At 42.3% G+C, this 20,262-nt stretch overlaps 1 protein-coding gene across 4 annotated transcripts in view; it reads right to left on the minus strand.

Annotated features, from left to right (window-relative positions):
- Positions 1–20,262, minus strand: part of CCDC9 (coiled-coil domain containing 9) — a 347,944-nt gene that overhangs the window by 275,483 nt on the left and 52,199 nt on the right. For all 4 annotated transcript variants that reach the window (XM_085625629.1, XM_085625627.1, XM_085625628.1 and 1 more), the window contains exon 4: positions 5,697–5,843. In XM_085625629.1, coding sequence (XP_085481755.1) covers positions 5,697–5,843 — 147 coding nt within the window. The remainder of the gene's footprint in view (positions 1–5,696; positions 5,844–20,262) is intronic.

Raw genomic sequence — 20,262 nt, forward strand, 5'->3', positions numbered from 1 at the left:
AAAAATCCAGTCGTAGCCTTGTGAGTCAATAAGGTGCACACAATCAGTACCCAGGTCTTTTCTACGAAATGAACCAATTGGGCAGATGTACGATGCTTTTAATAGGTCACAAATGGGCCGTTTACGACCAGAAAAAAAGCATTTTTCTATGTACAAATCCATATTTTGCTGTTCAGTAACCTATTACTGAATCTAAAAAATTAATTTGTGATTTGGTATTAGGAAGGGGCGTGTTAAGGTTATCCCTTCCTAATAGCAACTTGCAGTGGTATGTATGAATGTTTTGCGACCAAAATGCAGTTGTCAAACATTCGCATTTTACAGCCTACTTCAAGTAGGTGATAACACATTCGCAAACAGGGAGGCGTACCCAAGTGACCCCCCTTCCTCTTTGTGAATGCTTTGTAAAAAAAAGATTTTTTTTAAGAGTAGGCAGTAATCCCATGTACCACAACCTACTCTTTTATTACGTTTTTTTTTTTTTTTTTTTAATGTGCACCCTGTTTTCCTTTTAAGGAAAACGGGCTGCATATTTAAAAAAAACAAAAAAAAAACTGTTTTATTGAAAAGCAATCACAGACCTGGTAGTGTGGTGGCCCAACAGGCCACCATGCCTGTGATTTTTGCGATGCCCAACAGGTCGTAAATCAAGACGTACCTCATGAATATTAATGAAGTAGATCTGTCTGCGACCCACTGGGAATCGCTAAATGTATGAAACACACCTTTGTACATAGCGGTTTACAATTACCTAATAGCGAATCACAAAAATTCACCATTAGGTAATCGCAATCACAAAGCTATGTACATTTCACCCTTGCCTCGACTCGCCTTGTTAATTTGTTGGCTCGCACAACTCTAACCACTGCCTACAGAATCGGAAAATCATGTCTTCGTGGGAAAGAAAGTTCACCATGGTGTCACAAATACGTAAATTTAAGCACAGTGGTAAAGCTCTACACAAAAAGGCTCCGTATGAAGAAACAAGCAAGTCATGCAAGGCTTCAGTGCAACGGAGATTGTATTTTTTAAGCGCATACATGTAACGTTACTGATTTAAGTGAATATTTTTTTACAACCACTAGGCGGCAGCAGAGGATGAAAAGTAAAAACTCTTTAGAAAGCAGGTGTGTTGTATATTATTGCCAAGAGCTCGCGTATAGAACACGGACTGTAGGTACTATGTAGATTTGCATGCATTCATGGCATACTACATAGAGACAATACTAGCTTCCTTCTGTCCATGCGGATGCTTGATTAGTGAGCACACCACAATCTCAAAAAGCCGGTAATTCGCTTGCCTTCCATTCTATACCCATGCAGACAAAAGCACAGACTTGTTTAGTGCAGGTGTTTTGTAAAGTGCTGCGTTCAATCTAAAGGATGTCAAGGCGCTAAGAAACTAGTCCAGAAATCGAAAAATATTACCATCATAAGCAACTATGTCTTCATCCTCTTCTTGAATTTACGGAAATCCACAATCTGCTTAAGATGGAAGGGCAATGAATTTAACTTCTTAGCCACTAAAACAGGACAAGTGTTTGCAATGCAATAGGTCTGGCATTTATGAGAGTTTGAGCTATTGGCATTATACATGACAATGACTTTAATGTATGTGTTGCTTTTAAAACAGATAAATAAAAAAGGCAGTCATTTACAATGCCAATAGCTTAAATTCTCGCACGGCGAGACCTATTGCATTGCAAATGCGTGCTATAAAAACGTTAGGAGAGAGTTGTCCTGACAAAGCTATTTGAGAAAATAGTGCTTGGAGGCTGTAGTTAAAGCCTACCAAGCAACAAAGGAGGGACTACTAAGCCTTTTGGCCAATGAACAGCCACAGGTTACACTACACAACGACAAGCCAATGAAAAATGAGGACAGAGAGTGCTGTATTGAGTCCCTACCTCAATACAGCATGCCTCGCAGAGCAACGCATGCGCTGCCCAGGCTCGACCTAAAAAGCGTGACAACGTAATAGTTGGACAGCGGACTTTAGCAACAGCAAGGAAGACTATGTTGTGCGACATTAATGATACAGCTACGTGATGAAGACTGAGCCAGGGTGCTCGGAATAGAGCCTGATGAAGAGAATATGGTTCTGTGACCAGATCAACAGATTTAAAAGCAACCAATGTATGGAGGCCAACACTGGAATTATATGGTCTTATCTTCTATCTCAACGCCGATCTAGTTGCATAATTTTGAGAGTTAAAGCTGGTTAATTAAGTACTCTGGGACCAAGGTAGATCAAATTACAATAATCAAGACGTGACGAAACAAACACATTGACAATCTGGACCCTGTGAGAAAATGGAAACAGATATGAGATATGCTTCAAAGAGTGTAACTGAAAGTAGCAGCTCTTTGTATCCCACGGACATGATCCACCAGAGAAGGTAGAGGCCATTTTTAAGCCAATGTTTTTCTCACACACGTGGACAATACTGGTTTTGGTCCCTGGAAGAGTGACCAGAAAGAGTTCACAGAAGAGGGACAAGTTGGACAAAACATATCAATCTAATCCTCATTCAACATGCGATGACTATCACTAATCCTTGGTTAGCCAACTGTAGAATGCGAATGCCATCTCAAATATCCCTGGTTATCTTTAACACAATATACATTTCAGCTGCTTACAAAAACAGGTCAATACGACTGTAGTGAACCAGGTTGCTAAAGTGATTATGTAGAGATTAAATAGTAAGAGATTATATAGCTCTCTGAGGAACACCACAATTTAGGTTCTGATTAAAGAACTGAATCACGAAAGAGACAGCTGAAACGATCTGCCATAAAGAAAAGTGGAGTTCGAGGTGAGTGGACTGTCACGGATTCCAAACTCCCAAAGCCAGTGGAGGGGGATGTGGTGACTGACCATTTCAAACCGCTGCCGATAGGTCTAGCCAAATATGGGCAGGCAACACTAGGGAACTCAAACAGGAGCTCAGTTCAAAGCAGATATTAGTCCCCCGTTCATCAAAAGAGCAAAGACATTGCAACCAAACTTGCTATTCTTATTAAGACACACTTGGGAAATCACTTATCCCAAATTCTTTTAATATTTGAAGGATCTTTATGATGAAGGAGGGCATAAGAACTCTGGCCTAATCAGCACAATCCTTCACTTCACAGTAGGCCCCAAGTTTTACATAGGAAGATCATTTCACAATATTGATCGCCACTGACCACTTCAAACCATTCAATAATGCTCAACAACACTGCCATTTTACATTTTGAAGCTCTAGTAGAGTTGTACTAGGCTAAATAAGGAATTCTGTCATCTTATATTACCAAGTCAACATGGTTTTTGCCTAACAGGAGTACATTAGATCTTTCTTTGCTTAGCCAGCTTTCATGCACTATTAAAAAATGCTTGCGGGCCAACGGGGCCTCTTTTTGGACCTTGGATCCCAGCTTCTTCCCATGTCTCATGGATTACTTTGAAGGTACATTCAGACAAGAGCTGAATTAACCAATAAGCAAATTCCAACCCCAAGTTGCATAAGGGGATACACAGGGAATCAAAACATTGTTTAAAAGAAATGCTACAATCCTGGTGAACCCGTCAACAGTGGATGACACAGTCAGAAAAAAGGTCAGGAAAAGAGGAGTGGGAGAGGGGATCTTGCCAGCACATACATGGACATGATTTTGATAGGCTCTCGTATAGCAGGGAATAAATGAAGATTTAAATCCTGACATTTTGCTGTACTGGAATCCGTGGAACGCTGCATGTTCCAGAACAAATTACATGATGCCATTTATTTCCCAATATTTGCCTGTGTAGCAGCCACTCCCCCTTCACCGAAAATCTCCCTTCAAGTTCTGAGCTTGACATCCCAGAGTCAAAGCAACAAGTTCCAGCAGGTTTATGAACACGGTCACAAAAAACTGGATATGAAGGGCTTTGCATCCTTACCCATAGCAGTCTCCACTGTGGCAGTGATGCACACCTGGGGAGTTAAAGGGCAGATTGATTAGAGCGGGACAAAGTTTGGTTTGTATATAGAGGCCATGTGTGTAGCGACACAGTGGGCAAAATAATATGGATTAGGATGCAACCCTGATTGTTAGTGGCTGAGATGTTTTGCAAACATTCCACTCTTCACCTTTGTGTTTTATTTAGTGAGTCAGCTTAAGTGTGTCAGTGACCTAGATGTTTTCCCCATGCTTACTGCGCCACATAACTCAAATTGTACCTCAATTATGATGCTGGAGATAGCCAAACCGATCTGGCATAGCTATTGTTCCCATTCAGAGAAGACTTTGGTTGTCAATTTGGGATTCACTGTTTGCATTAAAAAAGGATCATGGCTGAGTTCCATATGGCTGGTCTCTGTCTGCAGTGGCACAGTTAGCGGAAAATGATGGACACAACTGCAGACCCAAGCAATGGCTAGTAGCGGATACCTTTTGTAAGCATTCTAGCCATGACCTTTGTGTTTTCCTCAGAAAACCCTTACACCTCTAAAATATCATATAGTTACCTCTCCATAAGCACAGAGAAAATGCACTTAATAATCGAGAAGTTGTAAAAGCAAGCATGCTTTCTGCGTGGGGTAGTACCAGCAAGCTGCATATCAATACTCACTAACGTACTGCACTGTGGGGCATCTGCTTTACATTTGCGCCTCAGATTACACCAAATATAACAAGGGGGAAATTCCACTATACATTGCACACTTAAAATTCCACCAAGTTTTAATTCTGTGAAAGGGGAATTTATGTGTGTGATTTGTCACTATGAACCCCGAAGGTAAACTTGTGTGAACAAATGTCTTTGCGAATTAGGCCCTCAAATCACTAGTCAGACCAAAAAAAATAACAACACATAGGGCCATATGTAGGAAGCCAAATACCGGTCGGTAACGGCCGATTTTCGGTAAATATCCCGTTACCGACCGGTATTTAGGCTTTTGCTATGTAGGGGGCATATTTCAGGATTCTGTAAAACTACCGAATCGGTAAAATTCGGTATTTAAGAATCGGTAAATGTAATTTACCTACATATGGCCCTATATATTTTCTCTGGCTATTTACAGGGATATGTGCATTTATTTAGGAATTTTTGAGTGCAGACATAGCCACAGGAGTTGTGGAGTACATACAACATAAACACAGATACTTTAGAATTTTACGCAGGAAAACAACTAATAGTAGCAAGGTACATTCGATGTGTGGTGAGCCGGGGGTGGCGTTTGAAGTGATTTTCATGAGCAGAAGCACACAGAGGTGGAGGATGAGGGATTTAACTCTAGACTCATGGTCCGGCAAGCAAGAGGGGTTTTGGGGAAAGGACAAAGGCTGTAGTCTGGTAGTTGTGGGTTAAACAACAGCACCTAAAAAAACATTTCTGCTGCTATATTCTTTTACGCTTAGCACCGATTCCTCAGTTAAACTCCTTTTAACACCATCACCACAAAAGGAACAAGTCATTTGAACGTAAAATAAAAAGCACTGCTCCAACAAGGACGGCTGAAGAAAATAAATAAAAATAAAAACACACACATGCCCTTCAACAAGTGTAGGGATAACAACTCATTTGACAAAACACAACACTGGCAATTTAAATTTGATAAACAGAGGCAGGACACACATTTTCCATCAGATTGCTGCTCCAAGCCGTCTTGGAAATTATATTTGCACATATTAAAAAAACTCCAGATTAAAGCAGATGAAAAGAAACAAATTACCGAGGAGTTGACAAGATCAACAGTGATTGAAAAATTCTCCTTATCCTTCCGCCTCTTGTCTGGCTCGGCGTCTGGCTGTTTCACCTTTCTGGGGGTCGTCACCGCAATACCCTCCTGTTCAGCTTTCTTCCGATCTTCCTCAATTTCCTTAGAGCAAGAAGATGGTTGTTAATAATAAACGCTGCGTGGGTGGAAATGGTGAATTAAACGAAACAGGAATGGTTGTTCTCGCCAAGAACCTACAGTGGGGGTCGTTTTCCGAGTATATCCTGTTTTTTAAAGCAGGTTTGTGTTGATATCACACACAACAATAATGTACGGGCATAAATCAATCTGAATTCACCATAATGATTTATTAAGAGCAGTTTATGATTCCAGTATTGGACCAAAAACACTGTACCTAGTAACACGGCGCAGACCTGCTAACCTAAAAAAATAGAAATAAAAAAATATAACTTTCATTGTGTGAAATAGTGCGGATGTTGGAGAGAGAGCATAACTTTCAGTCTGTTCATTAGCACAAAACGAGCCCTGGAGGCACAACTGAAGGTGTGAGGCAACCTCTAAGATCACATCAGGATATCCTGACTGGGTGACGTAGTAGATGGTAGTTTTTTTTAAGCCCTTCACCACACAACAGGATGAATATGATCTCCAGTGACTTCATTTTTTTTAGATACTTAACATTAAGGAATGCACGGGAGGGATACTGCTCTCGGAATACAGACTCCTTGAGGCCCAGCTAACCATAGAGAGCCTGGGTTGGGTTGAATCTTGAAGCCAACAGGTTTCCCTATCTACACATCCCCCCCATCAACTTGACAGCTCTTTGGGGACAACTGGAGGACAACTTCCTTAGAGGGGGCTAACTGGAGGGATGCAATACTTGCACACTGTAACGTAGCGATATCCACTAGATTATGATGGGTACTGCTGAAATGTCTACACATGGTTTATTTCACTCCTAAAAGAAGTCTGCGGAGCAGATGGAAGACAATCTCCAAATGAAGCAGGTAGGAATGGGTGACTTCTTACATATGACATGGACATGCCCAATGTGAGAAGGATACTGCTGGAATGTTATTTATACATTGTACATCCTACTAGGGAGATCTACTAATTTCTCACCCAAGAGTATATTACTGGGTGTCACAGATGAGATTGTGGGCATGAGAGGAGAATTGATCCTGGTGGGGCAGGGCACATTTCTAGCCAGGAGAAACCGCTAGATAATGGAGCCAGAGAATACTCCTCCACACAAGGTGTGGCAACGGGACAGAGACTGGTCCTCGAAAATAAAGTAACTTGTCTATAGATCGTGTCTTTAGAATTTTGGAATAATAGAGGATCACTTTACAGTTGCTAGAAACTTGAGGGCTTTTGAATCGGCTGTTCCCAGCCAAACGAGGAAATTACTCATTTTGAATGTAAGACCATATTCGATTCGTGTTGCGATGAAAAATGTGGCAACTCTACCGGTTAATTATGTCCGACAGAAAATGAATAAAAAAAATTAAAAAATTAAAATAAAAATAAAAACGTGTGATGCAATAGAGAAGGGCAAGGCTTAGAACTCATCCCATCAATTCGTAAGAAACCTTCTGTAGCCTCTTCAGAAGACAAAAATAAAGGCTTCTGAGCTCTTCTTCATGGCTTGGGAAGGATATAAACCCTGACGGGACACAGAGCACAACGCCTCCAACACAGCAGCTGGGAACCTATTCTATGTAAAGGTTATTAGATCACAATGTAATATTGGCTCTTCATTGGGTGACTGTGTGAAGAGTTCCGCTAATGTGTCACACATAATGGCACAATGTGGGGTGGCAGATCCAACAGTTGTAACTGGCAAAATAATGAGTACATAGAGAAGTGATGGAGATGAATGGAACAATATATTAACAGTGAAAACCCTATAACAGCACACTGCACACATTTCCATGTTCAGATTACACAGTTATACTTTAAGGTACAGGGGCATTAACTGATTTGCCAAGAATTGAATCATGCAATTGCTTTTTAAGTGCTAGAAGGGCTCACACGGAGGTCAGCAAGTTGGGCACTCTACTACATATGTTCCCTGCACAAGGATTCCGCAGAAGCCTGATATTCATAGTGATTTCTAAGCATTAACATCCACTTTCTTTTACTTGTTACTCGAATGCCTGTGCCTAAGTAAAGTGGTTAGGTCCACTTGTTGATTGAATTACCCTCAAGCAAAACCTCAACAACAAGAGCAAGAAAGGTTCAATGCCTCTTGGGGTTGAATAAAATCTGGTGCAAGAGTGAAGCAGAGTGTGAAGACCAACTGGATACAGATAAACACCTCCTATTATGCACTGACTGACTGAATTATTTATTAAGCGCACTTTTGCCGAGGTGTCTTGGCGCTGTATGAGGGTAAAGATTAGCTACATCCAGTCTAGGATTTAGTGAATAGCCAGGTTTTTAAGGCCTTTCTAAACAGAGTCTTATTTGTTCCTAGTCGTAGCTCTGTAGGTATAGAATTCCACAGTTTTGCTGCTTGAAATGAAAAAGCCTTGCCAGCCCATCGGGCCCTCTTGATCTTAAGTAGGCAAACCAGACCTAGACTGCCAGATCTTAATGTACGAGGCGGTACATAACAGGGAAAAAGAGATTTCATGTCCTCTGCACCTCCTCCGTTTACAGCTTTATGTACTAGGCATAGAGCCTTAAACTGCACCTTTCGACGTACAGGGAGCCAGTGAAGAAGCCTTATGCCAGTTGACGTCAGATGGTGGTTCGAAAGGTCTAACAGTACTCTTACAGCAGCGTTCTGTAACGACTGGAGTTTGGAGAGCTGTCTTTCTCCAATCCCGGCATACAATGCGTTGCAATAATCGATACGAGATAAAACTAAGGCTCCTACTACTGTTTTTCTTAATGAAAAAAGGTATGAAAAGCAAATATTTTTCGTAGGACCTTGATCGTAAAGAAACAAGCCGAGGTGACCCGATTGACTTGAGAGGTGAGTGTTAGATCTTTGTCAAGCAGGAAACCTAAATTTTTTACTTTTTGTGCCGGGACTGGACAAGTGCCTGCTTCTGGAGGCAACCATGTGTGATTCCAGATAGAGGGTTTTTGGCCAAATTCAATCACCACAGTTTTCTCTGCATTGAGCTTTAGAAAATGTTCATCCAGCTCATAACACTAGAGAGGTAATTTCTGAATCGCTCCGCTGTAAATGCCACACTCTGTGTAAGAGACACCACTATCTGGGTGTCGTCAGCATACAACACCAATTTTAAACCTTGATCTTTTATTAGTTTTGCCAGTGGCGTCACATACAGATTAAACAATGTAGGGGATAACGCGGATCCCTGAGGGACTCCACATGGGAGGAAAAACTCTTCAGATTGAATTTCTTTCCAATTAATTTGTCGTACTCTGGAGTCCAAAAAGGACCGGAGTAGAGCTAATGCGGTGTCTCCAATTCCCACTATTTTAAGCCTTTCCAATAAGACCCTGTGGTTTACGGTGTCAAAAGCTGCCGTTAAATCGAGTAAGATTAAGACAACTCTACCACCCCCATCCATTGCCCTGCAAATTTCCTCCATCGCCATAATTAATGCAGATTCTGTAGAATGTCGTGATCTGAAACCGTGCTGCGTAGAATCCAGAGAACTATTTAGATCTACAAATTCCATTAACTCCTGGTTCATGGCCTTCTCCAGTATTTTAGATGGCAAAGAGAGACAGGATATGGGACGGTAATGTTTGATATCCTGAGGGTCCAATGAGTCTCTTAAGAATAGGTCTTATACAGGCCTTTTTCCATCTCACAGGAAAGACTCCAGATCTTATAACCTCATTTAAGAGAGGAGCCGCAGAGGCACTTATCTCTTTAGGAGCCAAATGGAATATATGGGGTGGGGGAAGGGGTGGGGGGGGGCAAGGGTCAAGAGGTGAACCTGACTTAATAGGTCACTGACCTGTTTTTCACTTATGGGAGAAAATTGGGACAGACAGTTCAGGGTCGCAGAGACCTCCGTTAATTTCCTTTTATCTTTTTCCAGATTTACCAGTAAATTTTGAAGTTCATTATAGACTACTTGAACCTTTTGTTGAAAAAAAAGAGCCAGTTTGTCAATAAAGTTTTGATCTGGAAAAAAGATTGTCATAAGGACTCTTAGTTAGGGTAGATACTATTTTAAATAGTTCCATAGAGGAATTTATGGCCTCTTGAATTTTTTTTGTAAAATACACCGTCTTGGCCTGTTTTATTATAGATTTATATTCCTCCAAGGTTCTACTATATTCCTTCCTGTGCTCAGCACTATAGTCAGATCTCCAGATCCGTTCCTGGCATCGACATTTGATTTTAAAAAGCTTTCTCTCTGCCGTATACCATGGCGAGGTAACTAGTCGTCTCCTAGGTTGTATTGTTCTCTAGGGCCCAACTTATCTACTGCCTGATTGATCCATAAATCAAGGGTAAGTTGGTTCACTTCTCCTTAATAACACAAACAAGAAAACTGAAATCTCAATGAATTCACTTAGAAATGTTTCCTCATGCACTTCCATTACATTTTTTGTTCTCCATAACAAACAACAGCACTCCAGTATTTTGCAGTGAATCAAAACTCCAACAACCAACTCTGACATGGGATGTTTTCCAGTTGCTACAGTTTGGTCATTTATTAAATTAGTATTCAGTCTTATGGCAGCTCAATTCGGGGAAAAACTGAAGAAATTATGGTGTGAATTCTACAGAGATCAGCATCCTTACCAGAGCCCCAGGGGGCATTTCACAAAAAAAGAAGTACATTTGCAAATGAAAATGTACGCCTATGAACAGATGCAAATCTTACCATATTTTGGAATACACCAACATTCTCTGCAGTATGCTTAAAAAGCCGAACCAGGTGCAGGTCTCCAGGCGTACTATTGCAAATATCAGATGGCACATTCAATGGGCTCCCATTTTTCCCTGTGCTGAAGTATACATAGAGTGCAATTATACGCAGGGAAAATAGTGTGCCGTACAAATGCACGTGTTTTTCTGTAGGGAAAAATATATTTCCAATGGAGAAAGCTCTACCCCCCACACTCCAACCAAATCTAGATGGCCTCAGTTCCCCTCCCCATCCCAGAAGGGTAAATCCCACAGCATTATCAGGTTGGGGAATTACCATATTTCAGCGAGGGAATTCCAACACACATATGGGTTTGGGAGCATTCACAAACCAACAAGGCTAACCACACCCAGTCAAGCCTACTTCCCACCCCGTGCATGGGACTTGCTACTGCAGACTTCTCTGCATTTGTGGCCGAGAAATATGATTTGTCAAGGCCAATCCTCATACTTAAAACGCTGCAAACGAAGGAACAGCTGTGCAACTGAACTGAAGGGCTGCCACTTGACTTAACAACGTTAAGTATGGAAAGAAATAAAAACAAAAACAATATTTCATTTAAAACTTGACAAAAACAAAAGTTAGAGGCTTGTGTCTCTACGCAGGCATGAGGAGGGCGCAGAGGCCGGAGATGCTAAGGAAATCTACTTCTAATTAAAAAAAATGTTTCACTGGGGCATTGAAAAAGGGACTATTTAAAGTAGGATTTCATTACAAGACCGGAGGCTACATTATGCAATAACTTTTATTGCTGCCCAAGACATGCAGCCCTTTAAAAGTGTAACAAGTACATCATAGATAAAACATTCCAAATAACAATAACAAAGCGCCATGGCAACCAACTATGTTCCTCTTTTATTCGCTGCAGCAGGACAGTTAAGTACAACTTCTTCCTATCTCCTATACTTAATGTCTCTGGATGTAATTGTATAGGATTAAACTTGATTTTTTTCAGATTCATTGGAATGGTAAGTAAGCCTATCCACGTAGGCTGCACTTTAGATAATATTATCCTTATCTGGTAAGTTTAACTTTCTGTTCATTGACACCCTTCCAATTTATGGTTGGGTTCCCTTCTTTTCCCTTTATTTAAAAAAACCCAAAAAATAAAAAACCTGTTTTATTCAACTTTCGAGCACTTGCTTTGACCTTTTTTTGCTAAAACAATCAATGCGTCCACACCGAGGACAGCTTTCAAACCAATCCTTTCTCTTGGTCATTTTATTAAATTATTAACTTGCCCAATAAGGTTTTTTAAAGAAAACAATTTTATTTTTAAAAGGGAAACCTTATTGAAGCAACATCTCTGGGGCTTCTATTTAATAAAAAAAATAAAAAGGGGATTACAAAGGCATTATGTCTCAAGGTGATTCTCAACCTAGTAATGAGTCTTCTCTCACTGAGACCTCTCTGATGAACCTCTTTGAGAGGCAATTAAAGTCCTCCCTAAAGGAAGCTGTGGAGGCAGCACTTGCCCAAAGAAAAAGGGATGTTCCTAGCGAAGACCCAGCACTCTCTTCTGAAGAGGAGCAAGGCGCTCTCCCCAAAAAAGGCGGTAAGGTCCTAAAAAAATCAAAAAACATTGAGCCTCATGGTAAACTTCGTGCTACCAACGACAGGGTTTTATCGATTGGTAGCCTGTGCGCTACAAATGACCTAGGTGGCCGAGCAGCACAAAAGAATGAGAGACCTTCATGGTGCAAAAAGCACAGGTGTCCCTCACGGCACACAATGACCAGGTGTCCATCGCGGCACAATAGACATCATCGAAGATGACGATGATTACCGGTCTTTTCTGGATATTGATGATGAGGCTGATGAATATGTTCTTGATCCCCAAGAGAAATTTGATGATGACCTCCTTGATGAGGACCTGGGGCAATCTAGCAACAACTCTGACTCTTTTAAAGACCCGTCAGGGTCTGAGATGTTTAACCCCTCAAAGATCACCCATCCTAGAGGTTCAGAATGGTGGCCTTTAGATCATGTATCTAAATGTATTAAGGCCTGGATAAGGAAACCCCTCGAAAGAGATTCTCGCAATCTCATGAAATCTGAGTGTGCAACACCCTTTTTGGATAACAAGGCTGGCATGACTCCCAACCTTGACCCTGAACTTCGGACTTTCCTATTCAAGACTGGTAGAGATCCTCGCAAGGGCCTGGAGTGCTGCTTTAAGCAGTGCCAGGGCAAACTATTAGTCCTAGACCTACTTTAGAAAAGGATCAGTCAATACTCCTTGTATTTCATAGAATTACCAATTAGTCATGAGCGTTGATCACGTGCAGCCGCACCCGCTCAAAGTAATGAATACAATAATATGTATGAACAGTAAAAATGCAGTACCCAATGTTTTACTCAACCATGCATTTAATTCTTCATGCCAATGGTATACAATACTAATGTAATCGTTTTCATAAATCAAAGTAGTACAATCATAAAGCACTCAATGTAGAGGGTTGCTCCAGGTGGAACGTGCGGGGAGAAAGTGCTCAAGTGGAAAGGGGATGTGAAAAGACTTCAAAGTAGTGACATAGGAGATAGAGGTTGATATGTTCTAAACAGAAATGGAAACGGTTGTAATTCACCGTTCCTTCGGGACTGGCCACATGTATGATAAGGATACAAATTTACATTTCATTTCATACAAATATAATTTCTTGTGGTGCACGTTTTTTCAAAGAAAACAGCATGTGTGGTCCAGGCCAGGTACTAGGGGCGTCGACGTTTCGATCCGTCTTGTGGCCGCGAGGGTAATTTAAACCTCGGCCGTGCGGATCTTCCTCAGGACGAAAAAGGGGCAACCAACTCTTGTAAGGATCTAAGTAGTGAATTAAAAGAGGGGGGGTGAGTCAGGTACTGCATTGGGGATTAAAATGATTAAAAACAAGGAACCCGGGGCAGGGCTTACCCGTCAAGGTCAGTTAAACCAAGGTCCTAGTATGTCAGGGTCCGTCGATTAGTCGGCCCAGCAATCACTCAATGATGTGCGTCAATAAGTTGCCTAGGGTTAAAGGCGATAGTTCAATTAGTTAAGCGGCCCCTCGAAAGTATGGGATTGACAAAGCATTATTGTCCATTGACGTAGAATCGAGTACATTTACCTCGTAGTAATTACAAGGGAAACCAATCTCCTGTTCTGTTTGGACCGTGTCCGGGGCATTCAAGGCCAAGTCAATCTGAAAGGAGCCGAAGCGTGAATTAGTTAAGGCCGAAACGTGAGTTGATTAGATTAATTTGAAAAGGGGGGGGAAGGAGGCGGTAGAAGAAGTCCAGCGCTCCCAGTCAGTGTAATTACCTGTGGTCCGGCCGAGAGCAATTCCCAAAGTGAGTTGGCTCGAAGGGAGGTAGCGGCCGCCACTCCAAGGGATAAACCGTGCGCGACGTCATTCACACCGGGATGACGCCGCCGGTACGGAACGGACAGGGATGAAAGACTATCCCGACCGGGAGTGTGAAGAAAGGTTCAATTGGCGAGGTGGTTAACTAATTGAATAGGGTATGATCGATCCGGCGGGATGTGTAAGGGGGGGGGGGGGGGAGTCCCTGGTTAAGATTGCCAAGGCATAGTAAGAACCAAGTGTGATTTAATAATTCAGAGAAATTACAGTACATCCATGTATTCATGATTCAAGACACGTTGCGCATGAATAGAAGCTCCAACATATATTGATGACTGTGTTACTTACAAAAACCTCATTCATCCGAGAATTAATTGAAGGAGATGAATAAATAGTATATACAGTTTTCACACAGAATATGTATAATTCAAAAAACATTAAAATTAATAACGTTGTGCATGGATAGAGGCTCCCACCCAAATGGATGTCCCTGTCAACTTCAAGGATACATTCATACAGGGATCCATTGAATCACGTTATAGGTAGTTGGAGGATACAAAGTAAGGATGTCGTGTCCGGTGTGTTTACATGAGATGAAAAGGCCAAATGGGCACCTAGAGTATAGCAGAGTGGGGTCTATACAATACCCAATATTGAGACCTGTCTCCCTATCTCCTCAAATTCGTTCAGGCCATGTGTGATCGTATCAAGAGAATGTATCCATCTACATTCCCTTTTACTAAGAATGTTAGCAAAGTCACCTCCTCTTGGATTGGGTTTCACCTTTTCTACGACCCACCATTTGAGACTTTCTGGTGTGTGTTCGAACCTCTTGAAGTGTTCTACTAGTGGTGCACCTTGTACCATGCAGCGTATACGGCTACAATGTTGGAGGATTCGACATTTGACTTTCTGGCTGGTCTGTCCTATACACATAAAGCCACAAGGGCAAATGATTGCATAAATAACCCCACTGGTGTTGCAGTTACTATGCTCCTGTAGTGTATAGTTTTGACCATTGTGTGAAAATTCAGTGATGTCCACAGTCATGGCACAGGCTTTGCAGAGGCCACATTTTCGGTGCCCTGTGATTGGTGGAATACCCCATAGTGTGGTTTGCCCGTGTGGACGTTGTATCGGGAGTAATGATTTGACAACATGGTCCCTTACGTTCTTGCCCTTTCTAAAGGCGTGTAGAGGCGGTGGGATATTGCCCAACTCATCCGACACTAAATGCCAGTGTTGGTTGATTGTTTTCTTTATGGCACTGCTTTTAGTATTGAAGGTGGTTACACAGACAATCCTATCTTCACTTGCATTGGTTTTAAGTTTTGGGACCAATAGAAACTCCCTGTGGTTGTGCCAAGCACGTTTGCGTGCTTTTTTGAGGAGTCTGATTGGGTAGCCACGTTCTAGTAGTCTTGTAAGAAGACCTGCTGACTCATCAAAGAAATCCTCTTTCTTGGAGCAGTTCCTACGCAACCTCAGAAATTGGCCAAAGGGCAAATTATCCCTGAGGTTGCGTGGGTGGTGACTGGTGTATTTAAGAAGCGTGTTACGCTCACTGCTCTTCCTATATAGGCTTGTGTGTAATTCGCCAGATTCTGCTTTAATTAGAATGTCGAGAAAGTTGATTTGATCTCTACTGGATTCTATTGTGAATTGAATGTCCCTAGAGCATGTGTTCAGCCAGAGATGAAAAGATGTGAGTTGTTCTTCCTCACCCTCCCAGATCATTAGAACGTCGTCTATGTAACGACGCCACAGGACTATGTGATTCCTGTAGGGGTTGTGTTCATTCATGATGAATTGATGTTCGTATTCACTCATGTAAATGATTGCCAGGTATGGGGCAAAGCTAGCTCCCATCGCTACACCTTTGGTTTGCACATAGTATTGACCCTGGAAGTAGAAATAGTTTTTAGTCATTGCCACACCAAGAAGTTCAATGATGAATTCCGTGGGAACCTTAGATGGTGCAGGTCTTTTATTGAGTACTGACTCAATACAGGATAGGGCAGCCGCTTGGGGGATGTTGGTGTATAAAGAAGTAATATCCATGGTGGCTAGTATATTACCACTCCGATCATGAGGACGTTGATCCACCAATTGGATGGTTTGCATCGTATCCGTAAGATAAGTAGGGGTGTTCTCTGCAATGGGTCGGAGAAAAACATCTATATATTTGCAAAGCGGTTCTAAAATAGAGCCACATCCCGATATAATGGGTCTCCCGGGGGGGTCCTGCATACGCTTATGTATTTTTGGCAACGTATATATCGTGGGCATTCTGGGGTATTTATTATTGAGATACTCATGTTCTGATTTGCTCAAGTATCCAACTGTTAATGCCTTGTCAGTCATACGTGCGATGATTCTACCAATCTCTTTTGTGGGATCCCGGTTCAATTTTTTATAGTTTCCCTCAACCGACAGCTGAGTCAGAATCTCCTTTTTGTAGTCCTCCACGTTCTGTACAAAAATGGCCCCGCCTTTATCGGCGGGTTTGATGACTATGTTGGTGTTTGTTTTTAGGGTTTCAAGAGCTAGCCGCTCCTGTTTGGTCACGTTGTACTTCACGTACTGCCGTTTGGCTAGGATCTTGTCAATATCCCTCATCACTACCTGCTCATACGCCAGAAGTTTGTGAGGCATAAGATGGGTAGGAGGATTAAATTTAGAAGGGGGTCTCAGTCCACTACCGGAGAAGGTAGGGTTCAAGGGGATTTTTTGGAAGTAGTGTTTCAACCTGATTTTACGGAAGAATTGGTGTAACTCTACTTTAAGGTGGAAGTTGTTGGGCATCGAGGTAGGAACAAAGGACAGACCTTTACTCAATATTGCTTGTTCATTAGGTTCCAGTATGTAGTCAGACAGATTGACTACAGGATTGACAGGTGTGTACGTTACCATCTGTAGTGTTGTCGGCGCGTTTGAATGTCCCCATGAGTTTCCTGCTGGAAATGTGTCTGTCTCCTCATTCTGCCTCTGGACTTCTTCTACCGCCTCCTTCCCCCCCCCCTTTTCAAATTAATCTAATCAACTCACGTTTCGGCCTTAACTAATTCACGCTTCGGCTCCTTTCAGATTGACTTGGCCTTGAATGCCCCGGACACGGTCCAAACAGAACAGGAGATTGGTTTCCCTTGTAATTACTACGAGGTAAATATACTCGATTCTACGTCAATGGGCAATAATGCTTTGTCAATCCCATACTTTCGAGGGGCCGCTTAACTAATTGAACTATCGCCTTTAACCCTAGGCAACTTATTGACGCACATCATTGAGTGATTGCTGGGCCGACTAATTGACGGACCCTGACATACTAGGACCTTGGTTTAACTGACCTTGACGGGTAAGCCCTGCCCCGGGTTCCTTGTTTTTAATCATTTTAATCCCCAATGCAGTACCTGACTCACCCCCCCTCTTTTAATTCACTACTTAGATCCTTACAAGAGTTGGTTGCCCCTTTTTCGTCCCGAGGAAGATCCGCACGGCCGAGGTTTAAATTACCCTCGCGGCCACAAGACGGATCGAAACGTCGACGCCCCTAGTACCTGGCCTGGACCACACATGCTGTTTTCTTTGAAAAAACGTGCACCACAAGAAATTATATTTGTATGAAATGAAATGTAAATTTGTATCCTTATCATACATGTGGCCAGTCCCGAAGGAACGGTGAATTACAACCGTTTCCATTTCTGTTTAGAACATATCAACCTCTATCTCCTATGTCACTACTTTGAAGTCTTTTCACATCCCCTTTCCACTTGAGCACTTTCTCCCCGCACGTTCCACCTGGAGCAACCCTCTACATTGAGTGCTTTATGATTGTACTACTTTGATTTATGAAAACGATTACATTAGTATTGTATACCATTGGCATGAAGAATTAAATGCATGGTTGAGTAAAACATTGGGTACTGCATTTTTACTGTTCATACATATTATTGTATTCATTACTTTGAGCGGGTGCGGCTGCACGTGATCAACGCTCATGACTAATTGGTAATTCTATGAAATACAAGGAGTATTGACTGATCCTTTTCTAAAGTAGGTCTAGGACCATTGTTTTTTGTATTATACTATACCCAGGTCCAGTACCATATTAGGGTAACCCCATTTTGATAATGGCCAGGGCAAACTATTAGACACACTTAGTCCCCTTGCCAGGATATTGGACCTAGCTGAGGAGTCCTCAATGAATGGTATCCCGGTTGACACTGAACTCCTACGAGGTTGGAGCCAACGTGCCATTTGCCTGCTCGGAAACGCCAACGCCAATCTAAGCTCCGAAAGACGAAGGGCAATATTAATGCGCATGAACCCCAAGTTGGGAGATCTAGCGAACAAAGATGTTCAAGGAGACCCGAATGGTCTACTCTTTGGAGAGACCTTCATTAAGACACTTGGTAAATACGTCTCCACATTCTCCGCCTTTAACAAAGCCCAAACAAACATGAGACGCATGTTCGGAGAAAGAGTTTTTGGAAGGGCTGTCAGGGCAGGACCAGCTGCGCGGCGTGGATATAACAGGTCCTTTACCAACAAAACCAACGCGGTTTTTCAAGATACTATCGGGGGAATAACAGCTTCTTCCCCCCAGAGGGGCCGCAACAGTCGGACACAAAGCGGAAACAATCGAGGAAGATTGCAAGATCAAGGACAACAAGGTAAGGAGCTCTCCTCCTGGTTCTTCCCCCCCAAAGGTGGGGGAAGGCTCTCTCTTTTCAGCCACAATTGGTCATCCATAATGAACAATGCCTGGGTCCTAGAGACTGTAAAAGGTTTCAAAATAGATTTTATTACTACTCCTTATCAGACCAAACAATCCAGAGAACTTTCACTAGACCAAGAACAATCCACGCTAGTAGATGCCGAAGTGAGTCAAATGTTAGCCAAAGGGGCGATTCTTATTGTTTCAAACATTGGTCCGGGCTTTGTGAGCACAATCTTTCTCGTGAAAAAGAAAGAAAAGGGCTGGCGCCCCGTAATAAATCTAAAGGAATTAAACTCCTTCCTTGTATACAGACACTTCAAAATGGAGGGTATACATCTTCTGAGAGATATTCTCCAAGAGGGAGATTGGCTCATAAAATTAGACCTCAAGGACATCTATTTTACAATCACTATGGATCCAGATTCTCAGAAATACCTAAGGTTTGTATGGAGGAATACAACCTACCAGTTTCGCTGTCTCCCCTTCGGCCTATCCTCAGCTCCTTGGTGCTTCACCAAGGTCCTGAGGCCAGTGGTCACCTCTTTAAGGAGAAGAGGAGTACGTCTGATTATACCTAGACGACATCTTATTGATGTCTCAAAGCCAGGAAGAATTACTGACTCACATTAAATGGACTGTAGATCTGCCAGAGAGTCTAGGTTTCATTATCAATGTAGAGAAATCCATTATGACCCCTTCACAAAACCTGGAGTTTCTAGGTTTTCAGGTGAACACACCTCTAACTCAATTACAACTTCCCTCAAAGAAATTATCAAAAATAAAGAAAGAAGTTTCCTATGTTTTGTCCAAAGACACAGTGAGCCTGAGGGAACTAACAAGGATAGTACGGCTCTTATCTTCATCCATTCAAGCAATTTCCCCAGGGCCCCTTCACTACAGGGCCTTACAGAGACTAAAATCTTCAGGACTGAAGAATGATCTTTGGTACTCGGACATCGTTCCCCTGTCTCTGGAAGCTCAAGAGGATCTACTATGGTGGTGCAACAACCTAGACAGTTGGAATGGGAAAGCAATATTCGGGAATACTCCAAATCACACACTGGAATCCGATGCGAGCACTCTAGGCTGGGGTGCCAGACTAGGAAAAATAGAAACTGGGGGGGGAAATGGTCCCAGGAGGAACTCACCCTACACATAAATTGCTTGGAGATGTTAGCCAGCCTGAACGCACTAATGAGCTTCAAATCTACCCTGAAAAACAGTGTAGTCCTAATCTAATTAGACAATTTCACAGCAGTCTCCTACATCAACCGATTAGGGGGAGCAAGGTCAAAGCTTCTAGCAGATCTAGCCAAGAAGATTTGGTATTTCTGTTGGAATCACAAAATAATTCTGAGGGCAGAATTCATCCCAGGCCATCTAAACACACGGGCCGATTGGAACTCAAGGTTCCTAAGAGACTCCAGTGACTGGAAACTAAATCCTTCGGTTTTCCAGAGAGTTCAAGATCTATGGGGGCCCGTCGAGATAGATCTCTTTGCCAGCAGGCTGACCTTTCAGATAAATCTTTTTTACAATTGGAGGCCAGACCCACTAGCAACTGCAGTGGACGCTCTTCTCCAACCTTGGGACATACTGAATTGTTATGCCTTCCCTCCTTTCGCACT

This window comes from Triturus cristatus, chromosome 9 (genome assembly GCF_964204655.1).
Source record: "Triturus cristatus chromosome 9, aTriCri1.1, whole genome shotgun sequence".
NCBI lineage: Eukaryota > Metazoa > Chordata > Amphibia > Caudata > Salamandridae > Triturus > Triturus cristatus.